Genomic DNA, 19,926 nt, shown 5'->3' on the forward strand with positions numbered 1-19,926 from the left:
CCCCAGGGACATCCACCCCCACAGCCTGCCCCTGGGACACCCGCCCCACAGCCTGCCCCCGGGACACCCGCCCCACAGCCTGCCCCAGGGACACCCGCCCCACAGCCTGGCCCCGGGACACCTGCCCCACAGCCTGCCCCAGGGACACCCGCCCCACAGCCTGCCCCAGGGACACCCGCCCCACAGCCTGGCCCAGGGACACCTGCCCCACAGCCTGCCCCCGGGACACCCGCCCCACAGCCTGCCCCTGGGACACCCGCCCCACAGCCTGCCCCCGGGACACCTGCCCCACAGCCTGCCCCAGGGACACCCGCCCCACAGCCTGGCCCAGGGACACCCACCCCACAGCCTGCCCCAGGGACACCCGCCCCACAGCCTGCCCCAGGGACACCCGCCCCACAGCCTGCCCCAGGGACACCCGCCCCACAGCCTGGCCCAGGGACACCCGCCCCACAGCCTGCCCCAGGGACACCCGCCCCACAGCCTGCCCCAGGGACATCCACCCCCACAGCCTGGCCCACAGCCTGGCCCACCCGCCCCACAGCCTGCCCCAGGGACACCCACCCCACAGCCTGGCCCCGGGACACCCGCCCCACAGCCTGGCCCAGGGACACCCGCCCCACAGCCTGGCCCCGGGACACCCGCCCCACAGCCTGCCCCAGGGACACCCGCCCCACAGCCTGCCCCAGGGACATCCGCCCCACAGCCTGCCCCAGGGACACCTGCCCCACAGCCTGGCCCCAGGACACCCGCCCCACAGCCTGGCCCCGGGACACCCGCCCCCACAGCTTGGTCCGGGGACACCCACCCCACAGCCTGCCCCCGGGACACCCGCCCCACAGCCTGCCCCAGGGACACCCACCCCATAACCTGGCCCCGGGACACCCGCCCCACAGCCTGCCCCAGGGACACCCACCCCATAACCTGGCCCCGGGACACCCGCCCCACAGCCTGCCCCCGGGACACCTGCCCCACAGCCTGCCCCAGTGACACCTGCCCCCACAGCCTTCCCTTGGGACACCCGCCCCCACAGCCTGCCCCTGGGACACCCGCCCCCACAGCCTGCCCCCGGGACACCTGCCCCACAGCCTGCCCCAGTGACACCTGCCCCCACAGCCTGCCCTCGGGACACCTGCCCCTCAGCCTGGCCCCGGGACACCCGCCCCACAGCCTGCCCCCGGGACACCCACCCCCACAGCCTGCCCCAGGGACACCCACCCCACAGCCTGCCCCACACTGCCCAGAGACTTCCCCAGCGCCTTGTCTCCGGGACACCTGACCCAGAGCCTGTACCCGCACTGTCTAGAGACTGCTCCAGCGCCCTGTCCCAGGGACACCCGCCCCACAGCCTGCCCCAACACTGCCCCGACACTGCCCCAGCGCCCTGTCCCAGGGACTCCCGCCTCACAGCCTGCCCCAGCACTGCCCCGACACTGCCCCAGCGCCCTGTCCCAGGGACTCCCGCCCCACAGCCTGCCCCAGCACTGCCCCAGCGCCCTGTCCCAGGGACTCCCGCCCCACAGCCTGCCCCAGCACTGCCCCGACACTGCCCCAGCGCCCTGTCCCAGGGACTCCCGCCCCACAGCCTGCCCCAGCACTGCCCCGACACTGCCCCAGCGCCCTGTCCCAGGGACTCCCGCCCCACAGCCTGCCCCAGCACTGCCCCGACACTGCCCCAGCGCCCTGTCCCAGGGACTCCCGCCCCACAGCCTGCCTCAGCACTGCCCCAGCGCCCTGTCCCAGGGACTCCCGCCCCACAGCCTGCCCCAGCACTGCCCTGACACTGCCCCAGCGCCCTGTCCCAGGGACTCCCGCCCCACAGCCTGCCCCAGCACTGCCCAGTAATTCTCACCCCACAGCTATACTGACATTTGAGTGATGTGATACTGCAGTTGCACTGGGTCCCTGGAACATGGGGCCCTGGCTCCTCTATAGTGGCACCTAGGCCAGGGTAGAGAGATTCCCCTGCTCCATTGGCAGGAACTTCTTCTCTTTGGGGGGTTTCTGTCCTGCTGCAGCTACTGATGTTTCTCTGCTCCCCACATCTGCCCGGTCGGCCCATCTGTGACAGGGTGGTGCATTGCTCGTAGGGTCCAGGCCTGCAGGCACTATTGACCAGCGGGGGCATGTATCCTGGGGTCAAAGTGGAGGAGCAGGGTGCTGCTGGGGCATGAAGGGTTCATGTGTCCTTTGCTGCAAACACAGACGTCTCTGCCCCCGAGGTGCACTGGAACTCAGAGGCCCGTCCTGGTGCTTGTGAGGACGCTGAGCAATGGGGAGAGGGTTACAAAAGAGCCAGAAGACAAGTAAAGGCCTGCAGAACCGGAGAGGTACAGGCCCTCCTGGAGTGGACTGAGTTATTGACTCCAGTCCTTGGCTAGCCCAGGCCGACCTGTTCGGTAATCCTGCTCGCAAACTGACCCACAGCTGCTGCTGAGCTAATTGGGAGCTCTGGCTGCATTGCTTACGGGTCTCAGAGGGGCGGGCCTGGGAGTCTGCGTTAGCAAAACCAACACCTGAAAGACTAACAAACACCTAATGGGGAAGGCTCCCTGCAGGGGGTTCCAAAGAGGCTGGCGAGGGGCTGGTCTCAGTGGGGGCAGGTGGCAGAACGAGGGGCAATGGGCTCAAGTGGCAGTGGAGGGGTGGGGGTCTAGCTTGACTATTGGGACAACCTATTTCCCTAGGCGGGTGGGAAGCCCTGGGCTGGGTTCCCTGGGGCAGGGGTGGAATCTCCATCCCTAGAGGTGTTTAAGGGCTGGACAAGCCCTGGCTGGGATGATTGAGTTGGGCTGGTCCTGCCTTGGGCAGGGGGCTGAACTCGGTGACTCCTGACGTCCCTTCCAGCCCTGGGATTCTAGGATTTTTGTACCAGAGGGGTGGCCATGTTAGCCTGAATCTGCAGAACCAGCGAGAAGTCTGGTGCACCGTGCAGACTGAGGGTACGTCTACACGACAGCGCTAATTCGAACTAACTTAATTCGATTTAGTTAATTCGAACTAAGCTAATTCGAACTAGTGCATCTAGACCTAAAAACTAATTCGAATTAGCGCATCTAGACCTAAAAACTAATTCGAATTAGTGCATCTAGACCTAAAAACTAATTCGAACTAGCATTTTGCTAATTTGAACTAGCACGTCCACATTAAGTGGACCCTGAACCGGGGTTAAGGATGGCCGGAAGCAGTGCCGGCAGGGCATCAGATTAGGACTTAGAGCGTGGAGCTGCTGCCTCAGGCTAGCCGAGGGCTGTGCTTAAAGGGACCCGACCCCCACCCCGGACAGACAGTTCTCAGGGGTTCCCCGCTCGCTTGTCTACCTCGATGAGGGACAGCAAAGCAGTCCTGGCTTGGAGTGCCCTGAGTGCCCGCACTCGGCACATCACAGCACTCGGCCATCAGCCCGGCTGCACTTGCCGCAGGCTGCCATCTGGGGGGGTCAGTCGGGGGGCTGCAGGAGAGCTTCCACCCTGAGGAGCCCGCAGAGTCACCCCAGTCCTCCCCATCGGGGGCTCGTACGCCATTCTTCCCTCACTTCCTTCCACTTACCCCTCCCTGGCCCCGTTTCCTGATGTAAAAATAAAGGACACGTGTTCAAAAATAGAAACTCTCTTTATTTAACAAAACTTAGGGGGGGGGATTAACCTCTGGGGAGACTGGGAAAAAAAGGTGGAAGAAGGGAAGAGAGAGGGTTAGGGTGACACAAAGTTGGGAGCTATTGCCAATTCAGAAAAGGATCGGGATATCATACAGGAAGATCTGGATGATCTTGTAAATTGGAGTGATAGCAATAGGATGAAATTTAATACTGAGAAGTGTAAGGTTATGCATTTAGGGATTAATAACAAGAATTTTAGTTATAAGCTGGGGACACATCAGTTGGAAGTAACGGAGGAGGAGAAGGACCTCGGAGTCCTGGTTGATTATAAAATGACTATGAGCCGCCATTGTGACATGGCCGTGAAAAAGGCTAATACGGTCTTGGGATGTATTAGGCGAGGTATTTCCAGTAGGGATAAGGAGGTGTTAGTGCCATTATACAAGGCATTGGTGAGACCCCATTTGAAATACTGTGTCCAGTTCTGGTCTCCCATGTTTAAGAAGGATGAATTCAGACTGGAACAGGTACAAAGAAGGGCCACTAGGATGATCCGAGGAATGGAAAACCTGTCTTATGAAAGGAGACTCAAGGAGCTTGGCTTGTTTACTTTAACCAAAAGAAGGCTGAGGGGGGACATGATTGCACTTTTTAAATATATTAGAGGGATAAATACCAGGGAGGGAGAGGAATTATTTAAGCTTAGTACCAATGTGGACACAAGAACAAATGGATATAAGCTGGCTAGTAGGAAGTTTAGACTTGAGATTAGATGAAGGTTTCTAACCATTAGAGGAGTGAGGTTCTGGAACGGCCTTCCAAGGGAAGTAGTGGGGGGCAAAAGATCTATCTGGTTTCAAGATTAAACTAGATGGGTTTATGAAGGGGATGGTTTGATGAGATAACATGATCTTAGTAACTAATTGACCTTTCATTATCAGTGGGAAATAGGTCAATGGAGGGATGATAGGAGTTACTATAGAGAATTTCTGGGTGTCTGGCTGATGAGTCTTGCCCACATGCTCAGGGTTTAGCTGATCGCCATATTTGGGGTCGGGAAAGAATTTTCCTCCAGGGTAGATTGGCAGAGGCCCTGGAGGTTTTTCGCCTTCCTCTGTAGCATGGGGCACAGATCACAGCTGGAGGATTCTCTGCATCTTGGGGTCTTCAAAGTATTTGAAGGCTTCAATATCTGAGATATAGGTGAGAGGATTATTCTAGGAGGGGTGGGTGAGATTTTGTGGCCTGCGCTGTGCAGGGGGTCAGACTAGATGATCATAATGGTCCCTTCTGACCTTAAAGTCTATAGCTGTGTCTACATTGGCCCCTATTCCGTAATAGGGATGCAAATGTAGCACTTTGGAATAGGCAAATCCGCGGGGGATTTAAATATCCCCCGCGGCATTTGCATTAACATGGCTGCCGCTTTTTTCCAGCTTGTAGATAAGCCGGAGAAAAGCGCCAGTCTGGACGCGATCCTCCGGAAAATAAGCTCTTTTCCGGAGGATCTCTTATTCCTACTTTCAAGTTTAATACTTTCAAGTAGGAATAAGAGATCCTCCGGAAAAGAGCTTATTTTCCGGAGGATTGCGTCCAGACTGGCGCTTTTCTCCGGCTTATCTACAAGCTGGAAAAAAGCGGCAGCCATGTTAATGCAAATGCCGCGGGGGATATTTAAAACCCCGCGGATTTGCCTATTCCAAAGTGCTACATTTGCATCCCTATTACGGAATAGGGGCCAATGTAGACACAGCCCTCGAGTCTATGAGTCTATAAGGGTGGGAGAGGGGCGGTGGAAACCTGGGAGGAGGGAGCTGGAAGGGGGAAGCAAGGGGAAGAAGGAGGAGGGGAAGTATAAAACTATGGTATGCCATATCTTCAGTACAGTGTACAGATGTGGTCTCCTCACCTCAAAAAAGATATTTTGGCCTTGGAAAGGGTTCAGAAAAGGGCAACTACAATGATCAGGGGTTTGGAACAGGTCCCATATGAAGAGAGGCTAAAGAGACTGGGACTTTTCAGCTTAGAAAAGAGGAGACTGAGGGGGGATATGCTAGAGGTCTATAAAATCATGAGTGGTGTGGAGAGGGTGCATAAAGAAAAATTCTTCATTAGTTCCCATAATATAAGGACTAGAGCACACCAAATGAAATGAATGGGTAGCAGGCTTCAAACTAATAACAAAGTTCTTCTTCACAAAGCAAATAGTCAACCTGTGGAACTCCTTGCCACAGGAGGCTGTGAAGGTTAGAACTATAGCTTAGAACTATAAAGGTTAGAACTATAACAGAGTTTAAAGAGAAATTAGATAAAGTCATGGAGGTTGGGTCCATGGAGTGGTATTAGCCAGGGGGTAGGAACGGTGTCCCTGGCCTCTGTTTGTAGAAGGCTGGAGATGGATGGCACGAGACAAATGGCTTGGTCACTGTCTTTGGTCCATCCCCTCTGGGGTAGCTGGTGTTGGCCTCTGTCAGCAGACAGGCTACTGGGCTAGATAGACCTTTGGTCTGACCCAGTACGGCCGTTCTTATGTTCTTATGTTCTAAGCTCAGGGCTCAGGGTCGGGGATCTCAGTGGACCACCTTGATTTTCCCGCAAACCTGCTCCTGGGTTTGCATTGGCCTTTGGTGGCCAGGCTGGCAGCTATCCTGCCCTAGACGGCCACTTTCCTGTGCCTAGTACAGAGGTCGTGGATGTTGGAGGCCTCCCCCCAAACCTGGATGAGGTCCACGATCTCCGCACTAGAACAGGTGGGCGCCCGCCTCTTGTGGACCTGGGCAGGCTCCCGGGAGCCGCCAGCCTGGTCCCGGGAAGAGGCGGAGGGCTGGGTGGCAGCGGGTGGCTGGCTCGTGCCGTGCCAGGTGCAGGGTCTGCTGGCTGGGCGCTGGCAGGCTTGCACCAGGCACAGGCACCGTAGCCAGACCGTGCCCCTTTAAGGGCTCCGGGGCCGGGAGGGGGCAGAAGAATTTCCTTGGTGGTGCCCAGAATGGCCACCAGGGGGAACCTGGGAAGGACTAGCCTCCCACTAGTTCGAATTAAGTGGCTACACAGCCCTTAATTCGAACTACTTAAATCGAACTAGGCGTTAGTCCTCACAGAAGGAGGTTTACCTAGTTCGAATTAAGCGCTCCGCTAGTTCGATTTAAATTTGAACTAGCGGTTTGCATGTATAGACGCTATTAAAGTTAAGTTGAACTAACGGCTGGTAGTTTGAATCAACTTTGTAGTGTAGACATACCCTAAGAGATTTATTGGAACATAGGCTTTCGTGGGCAAAGAGCCACTCTGTCAGATTTTTGTAATGAGCTAGCCATCGCCAGTCTCTGTTCACACTGTCTCTGTAAAAGAAAAGGTGGGCACAAATCAGCCAGCAAGCATGGGAACATGCAAAACCCAACAGGCGTGCACGTTAACCTCCCCGGGGGCACAGTAGCAGACTTGAAACGTGTCAGGCTTGAGCAAAACAACTTCAAAACCCGACTGCAGCATGAAACTGCGGCACTGGAATTCATAGTGTGATGTAGGGGGGTGTTGTTACATTCACTCTTTGCTGTATTGTGCTGTGTGTGCGTGTACCTCAGTTCCCCCCCCCCACACACACACACACTGCAGCACTCTCTGCATGAGGGGGAGAGGCTGGGCATGACTCACTGCAGATGTGTGTTGGGCCCAGACCCCTGAGGGCCAGACACAGGAGATAACAACTGCCCTGGAAGGGGGACAAAGGACAGGTGGGGCTGACTCCAGGCTGGGGGGGAGGGCCTGAGAGAAGAGTCAGTCTGGGCTGGGCTAGGAGGCAAGGAAGAGCTTAGAGCAGGAAAAGGGGGGCAAAGGATCCAGGACCCCTTCTCCCCAAGAGGAATAAGGCTGCCTGCTCTGGGTCCCTGTGCTCACATCGCTCCTGTGCTACACTGTGTCCCTCTGAACCAATAAGCCTTCTGCTCTATCTGCTGCCTGAGAGTCCCGTCTGGCTGCGGATGGGGGTGCAGGGGCGGGGACCCCCAACGCCAGGACACACATGCAAACATGAGATCATCAGAATGGGTCTGAACAGGGACTGAGAACGAGCAGCTTATCCCAGAGTCATTTCCTCCGTTCAGTATTCTGGCCTGTTAGCAGTGGGCCATGCTGGCCCTTTCACAATTAGCTCAGCAACACTGATGCAGCAGGCCTGGCGCTGCGCTCGCCCCTGCCAGCTGAAGCTTCCACTTCATGCATCTGACCAAGTGAGCTGCAGCCCACGAAAGCTTATGCCCTGATAAGCGGGTTAGTCTTTAAGGTGCCCCAGCCCTCTGGTTTTTACTCGGCTTGGGAGGCTTCTTGGGGTTAGAAACCTGCTGTTCCCTGCACTCCGGCCAGCTCATGCCCACGTGTTCCCAGGTAGCCTGCTCTTCCCTGCTGCTGCACCATACCAGAGGGGTTGCCCAGCCTGGAGTACCTGCCTTTGTCCAGAGCCTGATGCTTCCAGGGCAGATATGCCCTGCCTGCAAGGGTGTGTCTACTTGAAATAAGCGAAATAAGCAACGCAAATTGAGCTGCCTGCAAGGGTGTGTCTACTTGAAATAAGCAACGCAAATTGAGCTGCCTCCATTGCGCAGCTGATTTTGAAATAGGGAGCATCTGCACAGCGCTTATTTCAAGCTAGAGCGCTCTGCCTCGACTCCCCTTCCTCCTCGTACCACGAGGGCTACAGGAGTCGGAGCCAAGTCCTGGTAGCTGGGCAGGATTTCGACGCTGGTCTGAAATCACTGCCTGCTGTGTAGGCGTTCCTTAACACCCCTTCCCGAGAGGGAGCCTCTGCCAGAGCCAGAGCCAAGCCCCAGGGCTCCGGGTCTGATGGCTCTGGGCTTTGCTTTGCTTCAGGTGGCGCTGTTGGAGCACATGCCAGCAGGCAGCACCATCCTCACCGTCAGTGCCACAGACAGGGACTCCGGCAGCAACGGGGAGCTCACCTACCGCCTGGCTGAGCCCAGTTCCCACGTCTCCATCGACCCCAGCAATGGTAGGTGGGCAGGTGCTGCTGTGCCTTGGCCCTGGGGGAAGAGGCTCCACTTGCCAGTACAGTAATGGGGAGACGTTAACTGGCTTCCTAGAGCCAGAGACACCCCTTCAGCGTCCCACGGCCAGAAGCTGTGTGGCTTCCCCCCAGGGTTCCCTCTAGTCTTTCCCACCCATGTGCGAGGTGCGGGCATGTGCAGCAGCAGCAGAAACACAAATGGAGCTGTGGGTACCTGGCCAGCCAGTGGCCAGCGTGGGCATCTCTGCAGTGCCACACGCGCCCAGCTTGCAGGGGACACGGCGTTGTGGGCACCCGGCCAGCCAGTGGCCAGCATGGGCATCTCCACAGTGCCACACGTGCCCAGCTTGCAGGGGACACGGCGTTGTGGGCACCCGGCCAGCCAGTGGCCAGCGTGGGCATCTCCACAGTGCCACACGCGCCCAGCTTGCAGGGGACACGGCGTTGTGGGCACCCGGCCAGCCAGTGGCCAGCGTGGGCATCTCCACAGTGCCACATGCGCCCAGCTTGCAGGGGACACGGCGTTGTGGGCACCCGGCCAGCCAGTGGCCAGCGTGGGCATCTCCACAGTGCCACACGCGCCCAGCTTGCAGGGGACACGGCGTTGTGGGCACCCGGCCAGCCAGTGGCCAGCGTGGGCATCTCCACAGTGCCACATGCGCCCAGCTTGCAGGGGACACGGCGTTGTGGGCACCCGGCCAGCCAGTGGCCAGCGTGGGCATCTCCACAGTGCCACATGCGCCCAGCTTGCAGGGGACAGTGGCTGTGACCCCCATCCCCAATGGGAGTGGGTGGGTCTGGCTCTTTTTTGCATTGGGTTAATAAGTCCTCATTCCACGAGGCGTACAGCTAGTTTGGATAGGAAGCCTAATCCGAACTAGCTAGTCCATGCTGCGTGTAGCCGCGCGGCACGGGGTCCGACCTAGCTGGCATTTAAAAATGGCGCCGACCAGCTTTATGCAAATGAAGCCCGGGAAATTCAAATCCCGGGCTTCATTTGCAACTCCGTATGACTACATTACCCCCCCTAGTTCGAACTAGGGGGGTAGCGTAGACATACCCTCCCAGTGGGTGGAGGCGGCTTCCAGCCCATCTTTCCCCTCTCCCAACCCTGCTACCCAGCCACTGGAGCATGGCAGACTCCGTGCTCCAGCCCCTGACTGACTCTGTGCCCACACAGGAACACTGTTCACCTCCCGCCAGCTGGAGCTGAATGCAGACCAGCCCACGCTGGACCTGGTGGTGGAGGTGCGTGACCACGGTTCTCCCAGCCTCTCGGCCTGGGCCACGGTGCAAATCCAGGTGCTGGACATGAATGACCACAGCCCTGCCTTCCAGCAGGCACACTACAATGCCTGTGTACCCGAGGACCTGCGCCCAGGCACCACTGTGCTGACTCTAGAGGCAGGTGATGCTGACCTGTCCCGGGAGAACGCCGGCTTTGACTACACCATCGTCAGTGGCAACAGTGGCAACGCCTTCCAGTTGGAGAGCCACGTGGGCTGGTCTCGGGGGCACTTGCACACACAGGGAGCCCTGGTGCTGGTGGAGGCCCTGGACTTTGAATCCATCTCAAACTACAACTTGACAGTCGCAGCCTCAGACCGGGGGGTGCCGCAGCGCAGTGCCACCGTGCCCGTGCTTGTCACCGTGCTGGATGTCAATGACAACCCACCGGTCTTCGCCCGGGCTGAGTACCACACGGCTGTGAGCGAAAGCACCCTCCCCGGCACCGAGCTGCTGCGGGTAGTGGCCCACGACGCCGATTCGGGCCCCTATGGCCAAGTGCACTACAGCATCAGTTCCGGCGACCCCCGCCAGCTCTTCCAGTTGCACGAGGCCACAGGCGCTTTGCGCCTGGCACAGCCCCTGGACCGAGAGGTCCAGGCCCTCCACAGCCTGGTGGTACAGGCATCCGATGGCCCCGGCGGGCACTTTGCCCTGGTGCCCATCGCCATTGAAGTGAAGGACATCAACGACAACATGCCCTACTTCCCGGTCAAGACGCTGAGTGCCAGCGTGCGAGAGAACCTGCCCCCGGGCACCCTGATCACCACCCTGCGCGCCATCGACGCCGACACCGGGGCCTTTGGAGAGCTACATTACACCATGCTGGAGCAGGCAGCGGGGGAGCTGGGAGCCCCCGAGGGCAGGGATGTCTTCTTCATCAACCGCACCTCCGGGGAGCTGCGTGCCCGCCTCGCCTTTGACTACGAGCGCACCAAGGCCTTCCGGCTGCTGGTGCAGGCCACAGATGCTGGCAACGCCTCGGCCACGGTCACAGCGCAGGTGCTGGTCACCGGTGAGGATGAGTACAGTCCGGTCTTCCTGAGCCCAGACTTCAGCTTTGAGGTGCCTGAGGGTGCCCACAAGGGCCAGAGCATTGGCCGGGTGCTGGCCACTGATGAGGACGAGGGCGTGGACGGCGTGGTGCTCTACTCCTTGGCTAAGCCCTCACCGTACTTCGGGGTCAACCAGACCACGGGCATCATCTACCTGCGCATGGACAGCCAGCTGCAGCCTGCAGGGCGGGCCAAGCGGGAGCCGCGCGAGATGAGTCTGGAGGTGCAGGCCCGCAGCCCCCTGCCTTCCTCCCGCTCGGCCTCTGCTCAGGTCGCCATAGACGTCACCCACACCTCCTTCGGCCTGGCGCCAGACCTCAACCTGCTGCTGGTGGTAGCCGTGGCGGCCTCCCTGGGGGTGGTGGTGGTGCTGGCGGCTGTGGCCATCGTCCTGGTGCTCATCCGCTCCCGGCACCAGCAGGGACCCAAGAAGCCAGAGCAGGATGCACAGCTCAGCCACGTCCAGAGCGGCTCCTTGCAGAAGCTAGGCCACGAGGAGCCGGTGCTGCCCGGCAGTGACCACATCTACCACCAGGCCCTGCCCGGCTATGGCAGAGAGTCGGCCGGGCCCTACCCGCGGGGTGGCTCCCTGGACCCCTCCCACTCCAGCGGGCGCGGCTCAGCCGAGGCGGCCGAGGATGATGAGATCCGGATGATTAACGAATACCCACGTGTGGCCAGCATCACCTCCTCCATGCAGGAGCACATCTCAGCCCGTGGCCCCGACTCGGGGATCCAGCAGGACGCCGACCAGCTCTCTGACGTGTCCTGTGAGCCCAGCGCCTTGGAGAGCGCCCAGTGGTTCAAGAGCAAGAAGGGCTCCGGCCTGCTGCTGCCTGGCCAGCCGCCCCAGCTGTACCGCCAGGATGGGGGCGGCAGCACCTTCCTGGGCGTGGGCTGTGGCCTGAGCGTTTCCTCCCGCCCCACGGACTACGCCTTCCCCGAGGACGGCAAGCCCTCTGTGGAGGGCTCCCTCACGGCCGTGGTGGCCAGCGAGGAAGAGCTCCGCGGCAGCTACAACTGGGATTACCTGCTGAACTGGTGCCCCCAGTTCCAGCCCCTGGCCAGCGTGTTCACCGAGATCGCCCGGCTCAAGGACGAGAGCTCCCTGCGCAAGCCCTTCCAAGCCAAGAGCAAGGCGGAGCCCAAGCCCCGCATTGACCCTCCGCCCCTCATCACCTCGGTGGCCCATCCCGGGGCCAAGTCGGTGCCCCCCAAGCCAGCAGTGGGCAGGACCTTCCCACCACTGTCCTCCCTGCGCCGCTCCCCCATCAGCCACGAGGGGTCCATCTCCTCCTCGGCCATGTCGCCCAGCTTCTCGCCCTCCCTGTCCCCGCTGGCTGCCCGCTCCCCTGTGGTGTCGCCCTTTGGCGTCTCCCAGGGGCCCTCGGCCTCCGTCATCAGCGCTGAGCACTCGCTGGAGCTCCCTGAGGAAGCCGAGCTGAGGATTTAGCCCCAGGTGCCCGTGGACTCGCTGCCTCTCCTGCCTGTCTCTGCAGAGTGGGCTGGAAGGGCGGGACTGGCCCCCCCAGGCTGCTTGGTCCTCAAATCCCAGCAGGTTGCTGGTTCTGGTCCCTCCATGTGGGCCGCCGGATGCACTGCTCATTTCAGCGCCCCACGGGCTGGGCTGCTTGTGGTGGCAGGGCCCCATGACCCCCCCGGGCTGGTGTTCTGGGACACACGCCGGCCCCTCCGCTGGGTCGGCCTGTATGCTCATGGGTGTTTGCTGCATGGAGGGTGGCGGAGTGGAGCCTTGTCACCCCGGTGCTGGAGGGAGCCTGGCCCAGCACCCCAGACGTGCCCAGGGACAGAGCTTGCTCCCTCTGCTCATCAGCTCTACCTTGTAGGCTCATCTATAGAGTAGATCCTGTTCCCTGCCCAGGTCTAGAATTCCCACTGGCTGACTGGCCCAGAATAGGGGCAGGACTAGTTCCCCGCAGGCCTGTCATGACACGGGGGGACCTGCTCCCCGCAGGCCTGTCAGCCCCGGGACACGGGGGGACCTGCTTCCCGCAGGCCTGTCATGACACGGGGGGACCTGCTCCCCGCAGGCCCGTCAGCCCCGGGACACGGGGGGACCTGCTCCCCTCAGGCCCGTCAGCCCCGGGACACGGGGGGACCTGCTCCCCGCAGGCCTGTCATGACACGGGGGGACCTGCTCCCCGCAGGCCCGTCAGCCCCGGGACACGGGGGGACCTGCTCCCCTCAGGCCCGTCAGCCCCGGGACACGGGGGGACCTGCTCCCCGCAGGCCTGTCATGACACGGGGGGACCTGCTCCCCGCAGGCCTGTCAGCCCCGGGACACGGGGGGACCTGCTTCCCGCAGGCCTGTCATGACACGGGGGGACCTGCTCCCCGCAGGCCTGTCAGCCCCGGGACACGGGGGGACCTGCTCCCCTCAGGCCCGTCAGCCCCGGGACACGGCCCCAGCTGTAGAGGGGTGGGGGATGGGATATGTACCCACAGGCCTGGCCAAGGCAGGATGCAGTGTCCTGTCCCACAAGCCTCTCCGGCCCCAGTGGGCAGCAGGCCCTGTTCCCACCAGGCTGGCCGGGGGGAAGGAGGGAGGGACCCTGTTCCCTGCAGCCCCGTCCAGACCAGGGAGGAGCCACGTTCCCTGCAGGCCCGTCTGGCACCAGGGCAGAGCCAGCCCCCATGTCCCACAGGCCAGGAACTGCCCAGTTCGTTGATGCCGTTTTGTGCTGCTGACGGGGCATGTACACGCCTCAGCCCCGCCCATGACTGAGCAGGCACAGGGCAGATGGAGAACGCCCCCACTGCACTTTCTCTGGCTGCAGCCAGATAGCTTGAAAAAGCACATACCTCCCCGGCCTGCCGCCACACGCCTGTGTCACCATTCTCCCCCCCCCCCCGGAGCCACAGCGCCTGTGTCACCATTCTCCCCCCCCCGCAGCCACAGCGCCTGTGTCACCATTCTCTCCCCCCCGCAGCCACAGCGCCTGTGTCACCATTCTCCCCCCCCCCGCAGCCACGGCGCCTGTGTCACCATTCTCCCCCCCCCCCCGCAGCCACGGCGCCTGTGTCACCATTCTCCCCCCCCCCCCCCGGAGCCACGGCGCCTGTGTCACCATTCTCCCCCCCCCCGCAGCCACAGCGCCTGTGTCACTATTCTCTCCCCCCCACAGCCACAGCGCCTGTGTCACCATGATCCCCCCCCGCAGCCACAGCACCTGTCACCATGATCCCCGCCCCCCCACGGCCACAGCGCCTGTGTCACTAGGATCCCCCCCGCAGCCACAGCGCCTGTCACCATGATCCCCGCCCCCCCACGGCCACAGCGCCTGTGTCACTAGGATCCCCCCCGCAGCCACAGCGCCTGTGTCACCATGATCCCCCCCCCGCAGCCACAGCACCTGTGTCACCATGATCCCCGCCCCCCCACGGCCACAGCGCCTGTGTCACTAGGATCCCCCCCGTAGCCACAGCGCCTGTCACCATGATCCCCCCCGCGCAGCCACAGCGCCTGTGTCACCATGATCCCACAGCTACAGCACCTGTGTCACCAGGTCCCCCCCCGCTGCCACAGCGCCTGTGTCACCATTCTCCCCCCCCGCAGCCACAGCGCCTGTGTCACCATTCTCCCCCCCCGCAGCCACAGCGCCTGTGTCACCATTCTCCCCCCCGCAGCCACAGCGCCTGTGTCACCATTCTCCCCCCCACGCAGCCACAACGCCTGTGTCACCATGATCCCCCCCGCAGCCACAGCACCTGTGTCACCATGATCCCCCCCGCAGCCACAGCGCCTGTGTCACCATTCTCCCCACCCCCGCAGCCACAGCGCCTGTGTCACCATTCTCCCCACCCCCGCAGCCACAGCGCCTGTGTCACCATTCTCCCCCCGCAGCCACAGCGCCTGTGTCACCATTCTCCCCCCCACGCAGCCACAGCGCCTGTGTCACCATGACCCCCCCGCAGCCACAGCGCCTGTGTCACCATTCTCTCCCCCCCGCAGCCACAGCACCTGTGTCACCATGATCCCCCCCGCAGCCACAGCGCATGTGTGTCACCATGATCCCCCCCCCCCGCAGCCACAGCACCTGTGTCACCATGATTCCCGCCCCCCCCCACGGCCACAGCGCCTGTGTCACTAGGATCCCCCCCGCAGCCACAGCGCCTGTCACCATGATCCCCCCCCAGCAGCCACAGCGCCTGTGTCACCATGATCCCAAAGCCACAGCACCTGTGTCACCAGGTCCCCCCCCCGCTGCCACAGCGCCTGTGTCACCATGATTTCCCCCGCCAGCAGCCACAGCGCCTGTGTCACCATGATTCCCCCCCCAGCAGCCACAGCGCCTGTGTCACCAGGATCCCCCCCCCCCGCAGCCCGGACGGAGACATGTAGTCTAGACACTCTGCCACTGGCTGGAGTCCCTGGGCCCAGCCCTTCTCTGGGGGGGGGGCCATGCCCCCTGTGAAGAGTTGGACACCTGGGCCCTGCCCCAGCCTACAGTAGCTGCTGCTCCCCTGCCCTCAGTGCGGTGCTGTGAACATGGCACAGTCAGATGCTCGCACGAGGGCTGGTCCCCATCTCGGTGCCCCATGTCACACTGTCACGCTCAGCCCTGGCACCAGCACCGGGCCACACTTGTGCGTACATGGACCATGGTGCTGCACAGACTGGACCGGGACAACGGCTGCCTGCCCCCAGCGGCATGCATGGCTAGAGTGCCCCTTCCCCAGGCTGTGTGGAAAGAACTTTGTGCTTTGTGAAAGTTTCATGCTGGAATGTTGTGCACCCTATGCCCTGAGCCGCCATCACCTTGGCCCGGCCCCTGCCCCTCCATCAGCCCTGACACCCTCCCCTCGGCACCTTGGCCCGGCCCCTGCCCCTCCATCAGCCCTGACACCCTCCCCTCGGCACCTTGGCCCGGCCCCTGCCCCTCCATCAGCCCTGACACCCTCCCCTCCGGCACCTTGGCCCGGCCCCTGCCCCTCCATCAGCCCTGACACCCTCCCCTCCGGCCTCTTAGTCCTGTTCCAGCCCCTCCATCAGCCCTGACACCCTCCCCTCCGGCCTCTTAGTCCTGTTCCAGCCCCTCCATCAGCCCTGACACCCTCCCCTCCGGCCTCTTAGTCCTGTCCCTGCCCCTCCATCAGCCCTGACACCCTCCCCTCCGGCACCTTGGCCCGGCCCCTGCCCCTCCATCAGCCCTGACACCCTCCCCTCCGGCACCTTGGCCCGGCCCCTGCCCCTCCATCAGCCCTGACACCCTCCCCTCCGGCACCTTGGCCCGGCCCCTGCCCCTCCATCAGCCCTGACACCCTCCCCTCGGCACCTTGGCCCGGCCCCTGCCCCTCCATCAGCCCTGACACCCTCCCCTCCAGCACCTTGGCCCGGCCCCTGCCCCTCCATCAGCCCTGACACCCTCCCCTCGGCACCTTGGCCCGGCCCCTGCCCCTCCATCAGCCCAGACACCCTCCCCTCCGGCACCTTGGCCCGGCCCCTGCCCCTCCATCAGCCCTGACACCCTCCCCTCGGCACCTTGGCCCGGCCCCTGCCCCTCCATCAGCCCTGACACCCTCCCCTCCGGCACCTTGGCCCGGCCCCTGCCCCTCCATCAGCCCAGACACCCTCCCCTCCGGCACCTTGGCCCGGCCCCTGCCCCTCCATCAGCCCTGACACCCTCCCCTCGGCACCTTGGCCCGGCCCCTGCCCCTCCATCAGCCCTGACACCCTCCCCTCGGCACCTTGGCCCGGCCCCTGCCCCTCCATCAGTCCTGACACCCTCCCCTCCGGCCTCTTAGTCCTGTCCCTGCCCCTCCATCAGCCCTGACACCCTCCCCTCCGGCACCTTAGTCCTGTCCCTGCCCCTCCATCAGTCCTGACACCCACCCCTCCGGCACCTTAGTCCTGTCCCAGCCCCTCCATCAGCCCTGACACCCTCCCCTCCGGCACCTTGGCCCGGCCCCTGCCCCTCCATCAGTCCTGACACCCACCCCTCCGGCACCTTAGTCCTGTCCCTGCCCCTCCATCAGCCCTGACACCCACCCCTCCGGCACCTTAGTCCTGACCCCTGCCCCTCCATCAGTCCTGACACCCACCCCTCTGGCACCTTAGTCCTGTCCCTGCCCCTCCATCAGCCCTGACACCCTCCCCTCTGGCACCTTAGTCCTGTCCCTGCCCCTCCATCAGCCCTGACACCCTCCCCTCCGGCACCTTAGTCCTGTCCCAGCCCCTCCATCAGCCCTGACACCCACCCCTCCGGCAGCTTAGTCCTGTCCCTGCCCCTCCATCAGTCCTGACACCCACCCCTCCGGCACCTTAGTCCTGACCCCTGCCCCTCCATCAGCCCTGACACCCACCCCTCCGGCACCTTAGTCCTGACCCCTGCCCCTCCATCAGCCCTGACACCCTCCCCTCCGGCACCTTAGTCCTGACCCCTGCCCCTCCATCAGCCCTGACACCCACCCCTCCGGCACCTTGGCTCTGTCCGCCCACTCCTGCCCCTCCATCAGCTCAGGCCAGTCCCCTTCAGCCTGAGCCGTTGGTGGCGCTGCCCCCATCTCAGCCTGCCCCCCTGTTCTGCTAACCCAGTGCTGGTTGATGCAGATGGGACATTCCTGCTCAAGGTTGGTGAGGGATGGTGGTGGTGGTGAGGCGGGAGCTTGGAGTGGGAACCACGGAGGGGTGTGAGCTGGGGGAAGGGGTGTGGTGACATGGGAGGAAAAAGTGGCAGTGCCCTAGGGGTGGGAACCGTGGGGATGGTAGAAAGGGGGCGCGGTGACTTGGGGGGGTGCAGTGACATGAGAGAGGGGCTGAGGTCCTGGGGAAGAGGGAGCAGAAGGTGCAGTAGAGGGTGTTTGCTAAGGTGCTGTGCTCCACAGCCCCTGCCAAGCAACCCCCCTGGCCCTGGTAGGGCAGGGCTGTAGCCCCCCTCGCCCTGAATTCTCAACCTAGGCCAGAACTAGCAGGCCCTTGCCCCCAGGGTCTGACCCTAACGCAGGTGACAGAAAGGGGGCTCCTGCCCAAGGGATCCAGCTCAGCACTGATCACTGGGGTCCCTCCTGCTAGCCCCAATACGTGTGAGAGGGACGGATAGGTGCAGCATTGAACCAGTACGAGGGGGACCCACATGCAGCGCTGATGGGGGAGGGGTACGTACATGCAGCGCTGATGGGGGGATGGGTACGTACATGCAGCGCTGATGGGGGAGGGGCACACGTACATGCAGCGCTGATGGGGGGATGGGTACGTACATGCAGCGCTGATGGGGGAGGGGCACACGTACATGCAGGGGGGATGGGTACGTACATGCAGCGCTGATGGGGGAGGGGCACACGTACATGCAGGGGGGATGGGTACGTACATGCAGCGCTGATGGGGGAGGGGCACACGTACATGCAGGGGGGATGGGTACGTACATGCAGCGCTGATGGGGGAGGGGCACACGTACATGCAGCGCTGATGGGGGAGGGGCACACGTACATGCAGCGCTGATGGGGGGAGGGGTACGTACATGCAGCGCTGATGGGGGGAGGGGTACGTACATGCAGCGCTGATGGGGGAGGGGCACACGTACATGCAGCGCTGATGGGGGAGGGGCACACGTACATGCAGCGCTGATGGGGGGATGGGTACGTACATGCAGCGCTGATGGGGGGAGGGGCACACGTACATGCAGCGCTGATGGGGGAGGGGCACACGTACATGCAGCGCTGATGGGGGGATGGGTACGTACATGCAGCGCTGATGGGGGAGGGGCACATGTACATGCAGCGCTGATGGGGGAGGGGTACGTACATGCAGCGCTGATGGGGGGATGGCTACGTACATGCAACGTGGCTCCCAGGCTGCAAGTGACAAGCCAGGTGCATTTCTGATTGCAGAATGTGGGTGAGGAACAGTCACACACGTATCGCTGAGTGCAGCATGGGGGGGGTAGTCACGCAGGTGCACTGCATAGTGGGGGGGGGCGACTGGACACGTGCGCCACTGAGCACAGTAGCGGGCTGCGCTTGTGTCCGCACAGGAGCTGCGTCTCCAATTATTTATTTTTACACTTTGTACTGGGGGGTCTGTTTTCTACTTTGTATCTTTTGTATCATGTCCGTGCTGAACTGCATGTATTGGGCTCGCTCGCCGGACCAGGACCCCGGGCTGCCCCAGTAAGGCCCGGACCCAAGTGCCAACGTCTCAAAGAAATGCCTTAATAAACCATGTGTTTGTACAGGGGCGTGCTGCCCTCCATGCTGTTGGCAGAACTACTGGGGCCAGCCAGGCTCTAACCGGGGGAGGTCCCGAAGGCCCTGTGGGAAATGGGGCCATGAGAAGCCAGAGGGCGCTACCTGGCCCTTGATGCCCAGGGAAGGGCTAGAGGGAGTTGCTGCCTGGCAGCTGGGACCGACCCTGGGCTGAAAGGCAGCAAATGTGGCTGTGCTGCCTGGTTGGGCTGGTCCTGCCTTGGGCAGGGGGCTGCATTCGGCTCCTGAGGGCTCTGCCCGCCCTGGGGTCCTAGGATTCTATCCAGGCAAGGGCTGCGCAGGCTCTCAGGGCTGCAGTGGGGAGCGATGCTCTTCCCCAGCCCAGGTGCTCCTGTGGGGAGAAAGGGCTGGGGGAGTCTTCTTTCCCCAGGGCCGCCTGTACCCCAAAGCTCTCATTCTCGGCTCCACCCCAGAGCCCTCACCCCCTGCAGCCCAAGCCCTGAGCCACCTCCCGCACTGCAAGCCCCCATTCCTGGCCCCACCCCAGCGCATGCACCTTCCAGCCAGATCCCCCCTGCACCTCAGCACTGCCCCAGCCCTGAGCCCCCCCACCACACTCTTCACCCCTCAACCCCACCCCCCAACAGATGTCGCCTCCATATATTTGAATATAAAAATCACACTGCACATGCTGGGGAAAATTAGAGAGGCTGTTGCATGCTGCTGAGGGGGCCAAGCTAAACCCCCACAATCTGCCAGCCAAAGGTGGGTGGGGAAGGGGCAACTCTAGTTTCAGTTGTGAAGTG

At 62.3% G+C, this 19,926-nt stretch overlaps 1 protein-coding gene across 4 annotated transcripts in view; it reads left to right on the forward strand.

The window, feature by feature from the left end:
• Positions 1-13,035, forward strand: part of DCHS1 (dachsous cadherin-related 1) — a 154,736-nt gene extending 141,701 nt beyond the window's left edge. For all 4 annotated transcript variants that reach the window (XM_075917306.1, XM_075917305.1, XM_075917307.1 and 1 more), the window contains 2 exons: positions 8,462-8,600; positions 9,796-13,035. In XM_075917306.1, the coding sequence (XP_075773421.1) occupies positions 8,462-8,600; positions 9,796-12,410 (2,754 nt within the window). In that variant the 3' untranslated portion in view covers positions 12,411-13,035. The remainder of the gene's footprint in view (positions 1-8,461; positions 8,601-9,795) is intronic.
• The last annotated feature ends 6,891 nt before the right edge of the window (positions 13,036-19,926 follow it).

This window comes from Pelodiscus sinensis, unplaced genomic scaffold (assembly GCF_049634645.1).
Source record: "Pelodiscus sinensis isolate JC-2024 unplaced genomic scaffold, ASM4963464v1 ctg95, whole genome shotgun sequence".
NCBI classification, from domain to species: Eukaryota; Metazoa; Chordata; order Testudines; family Trionychidae; genus Pelodiscus; species Pelodiscus sinensis.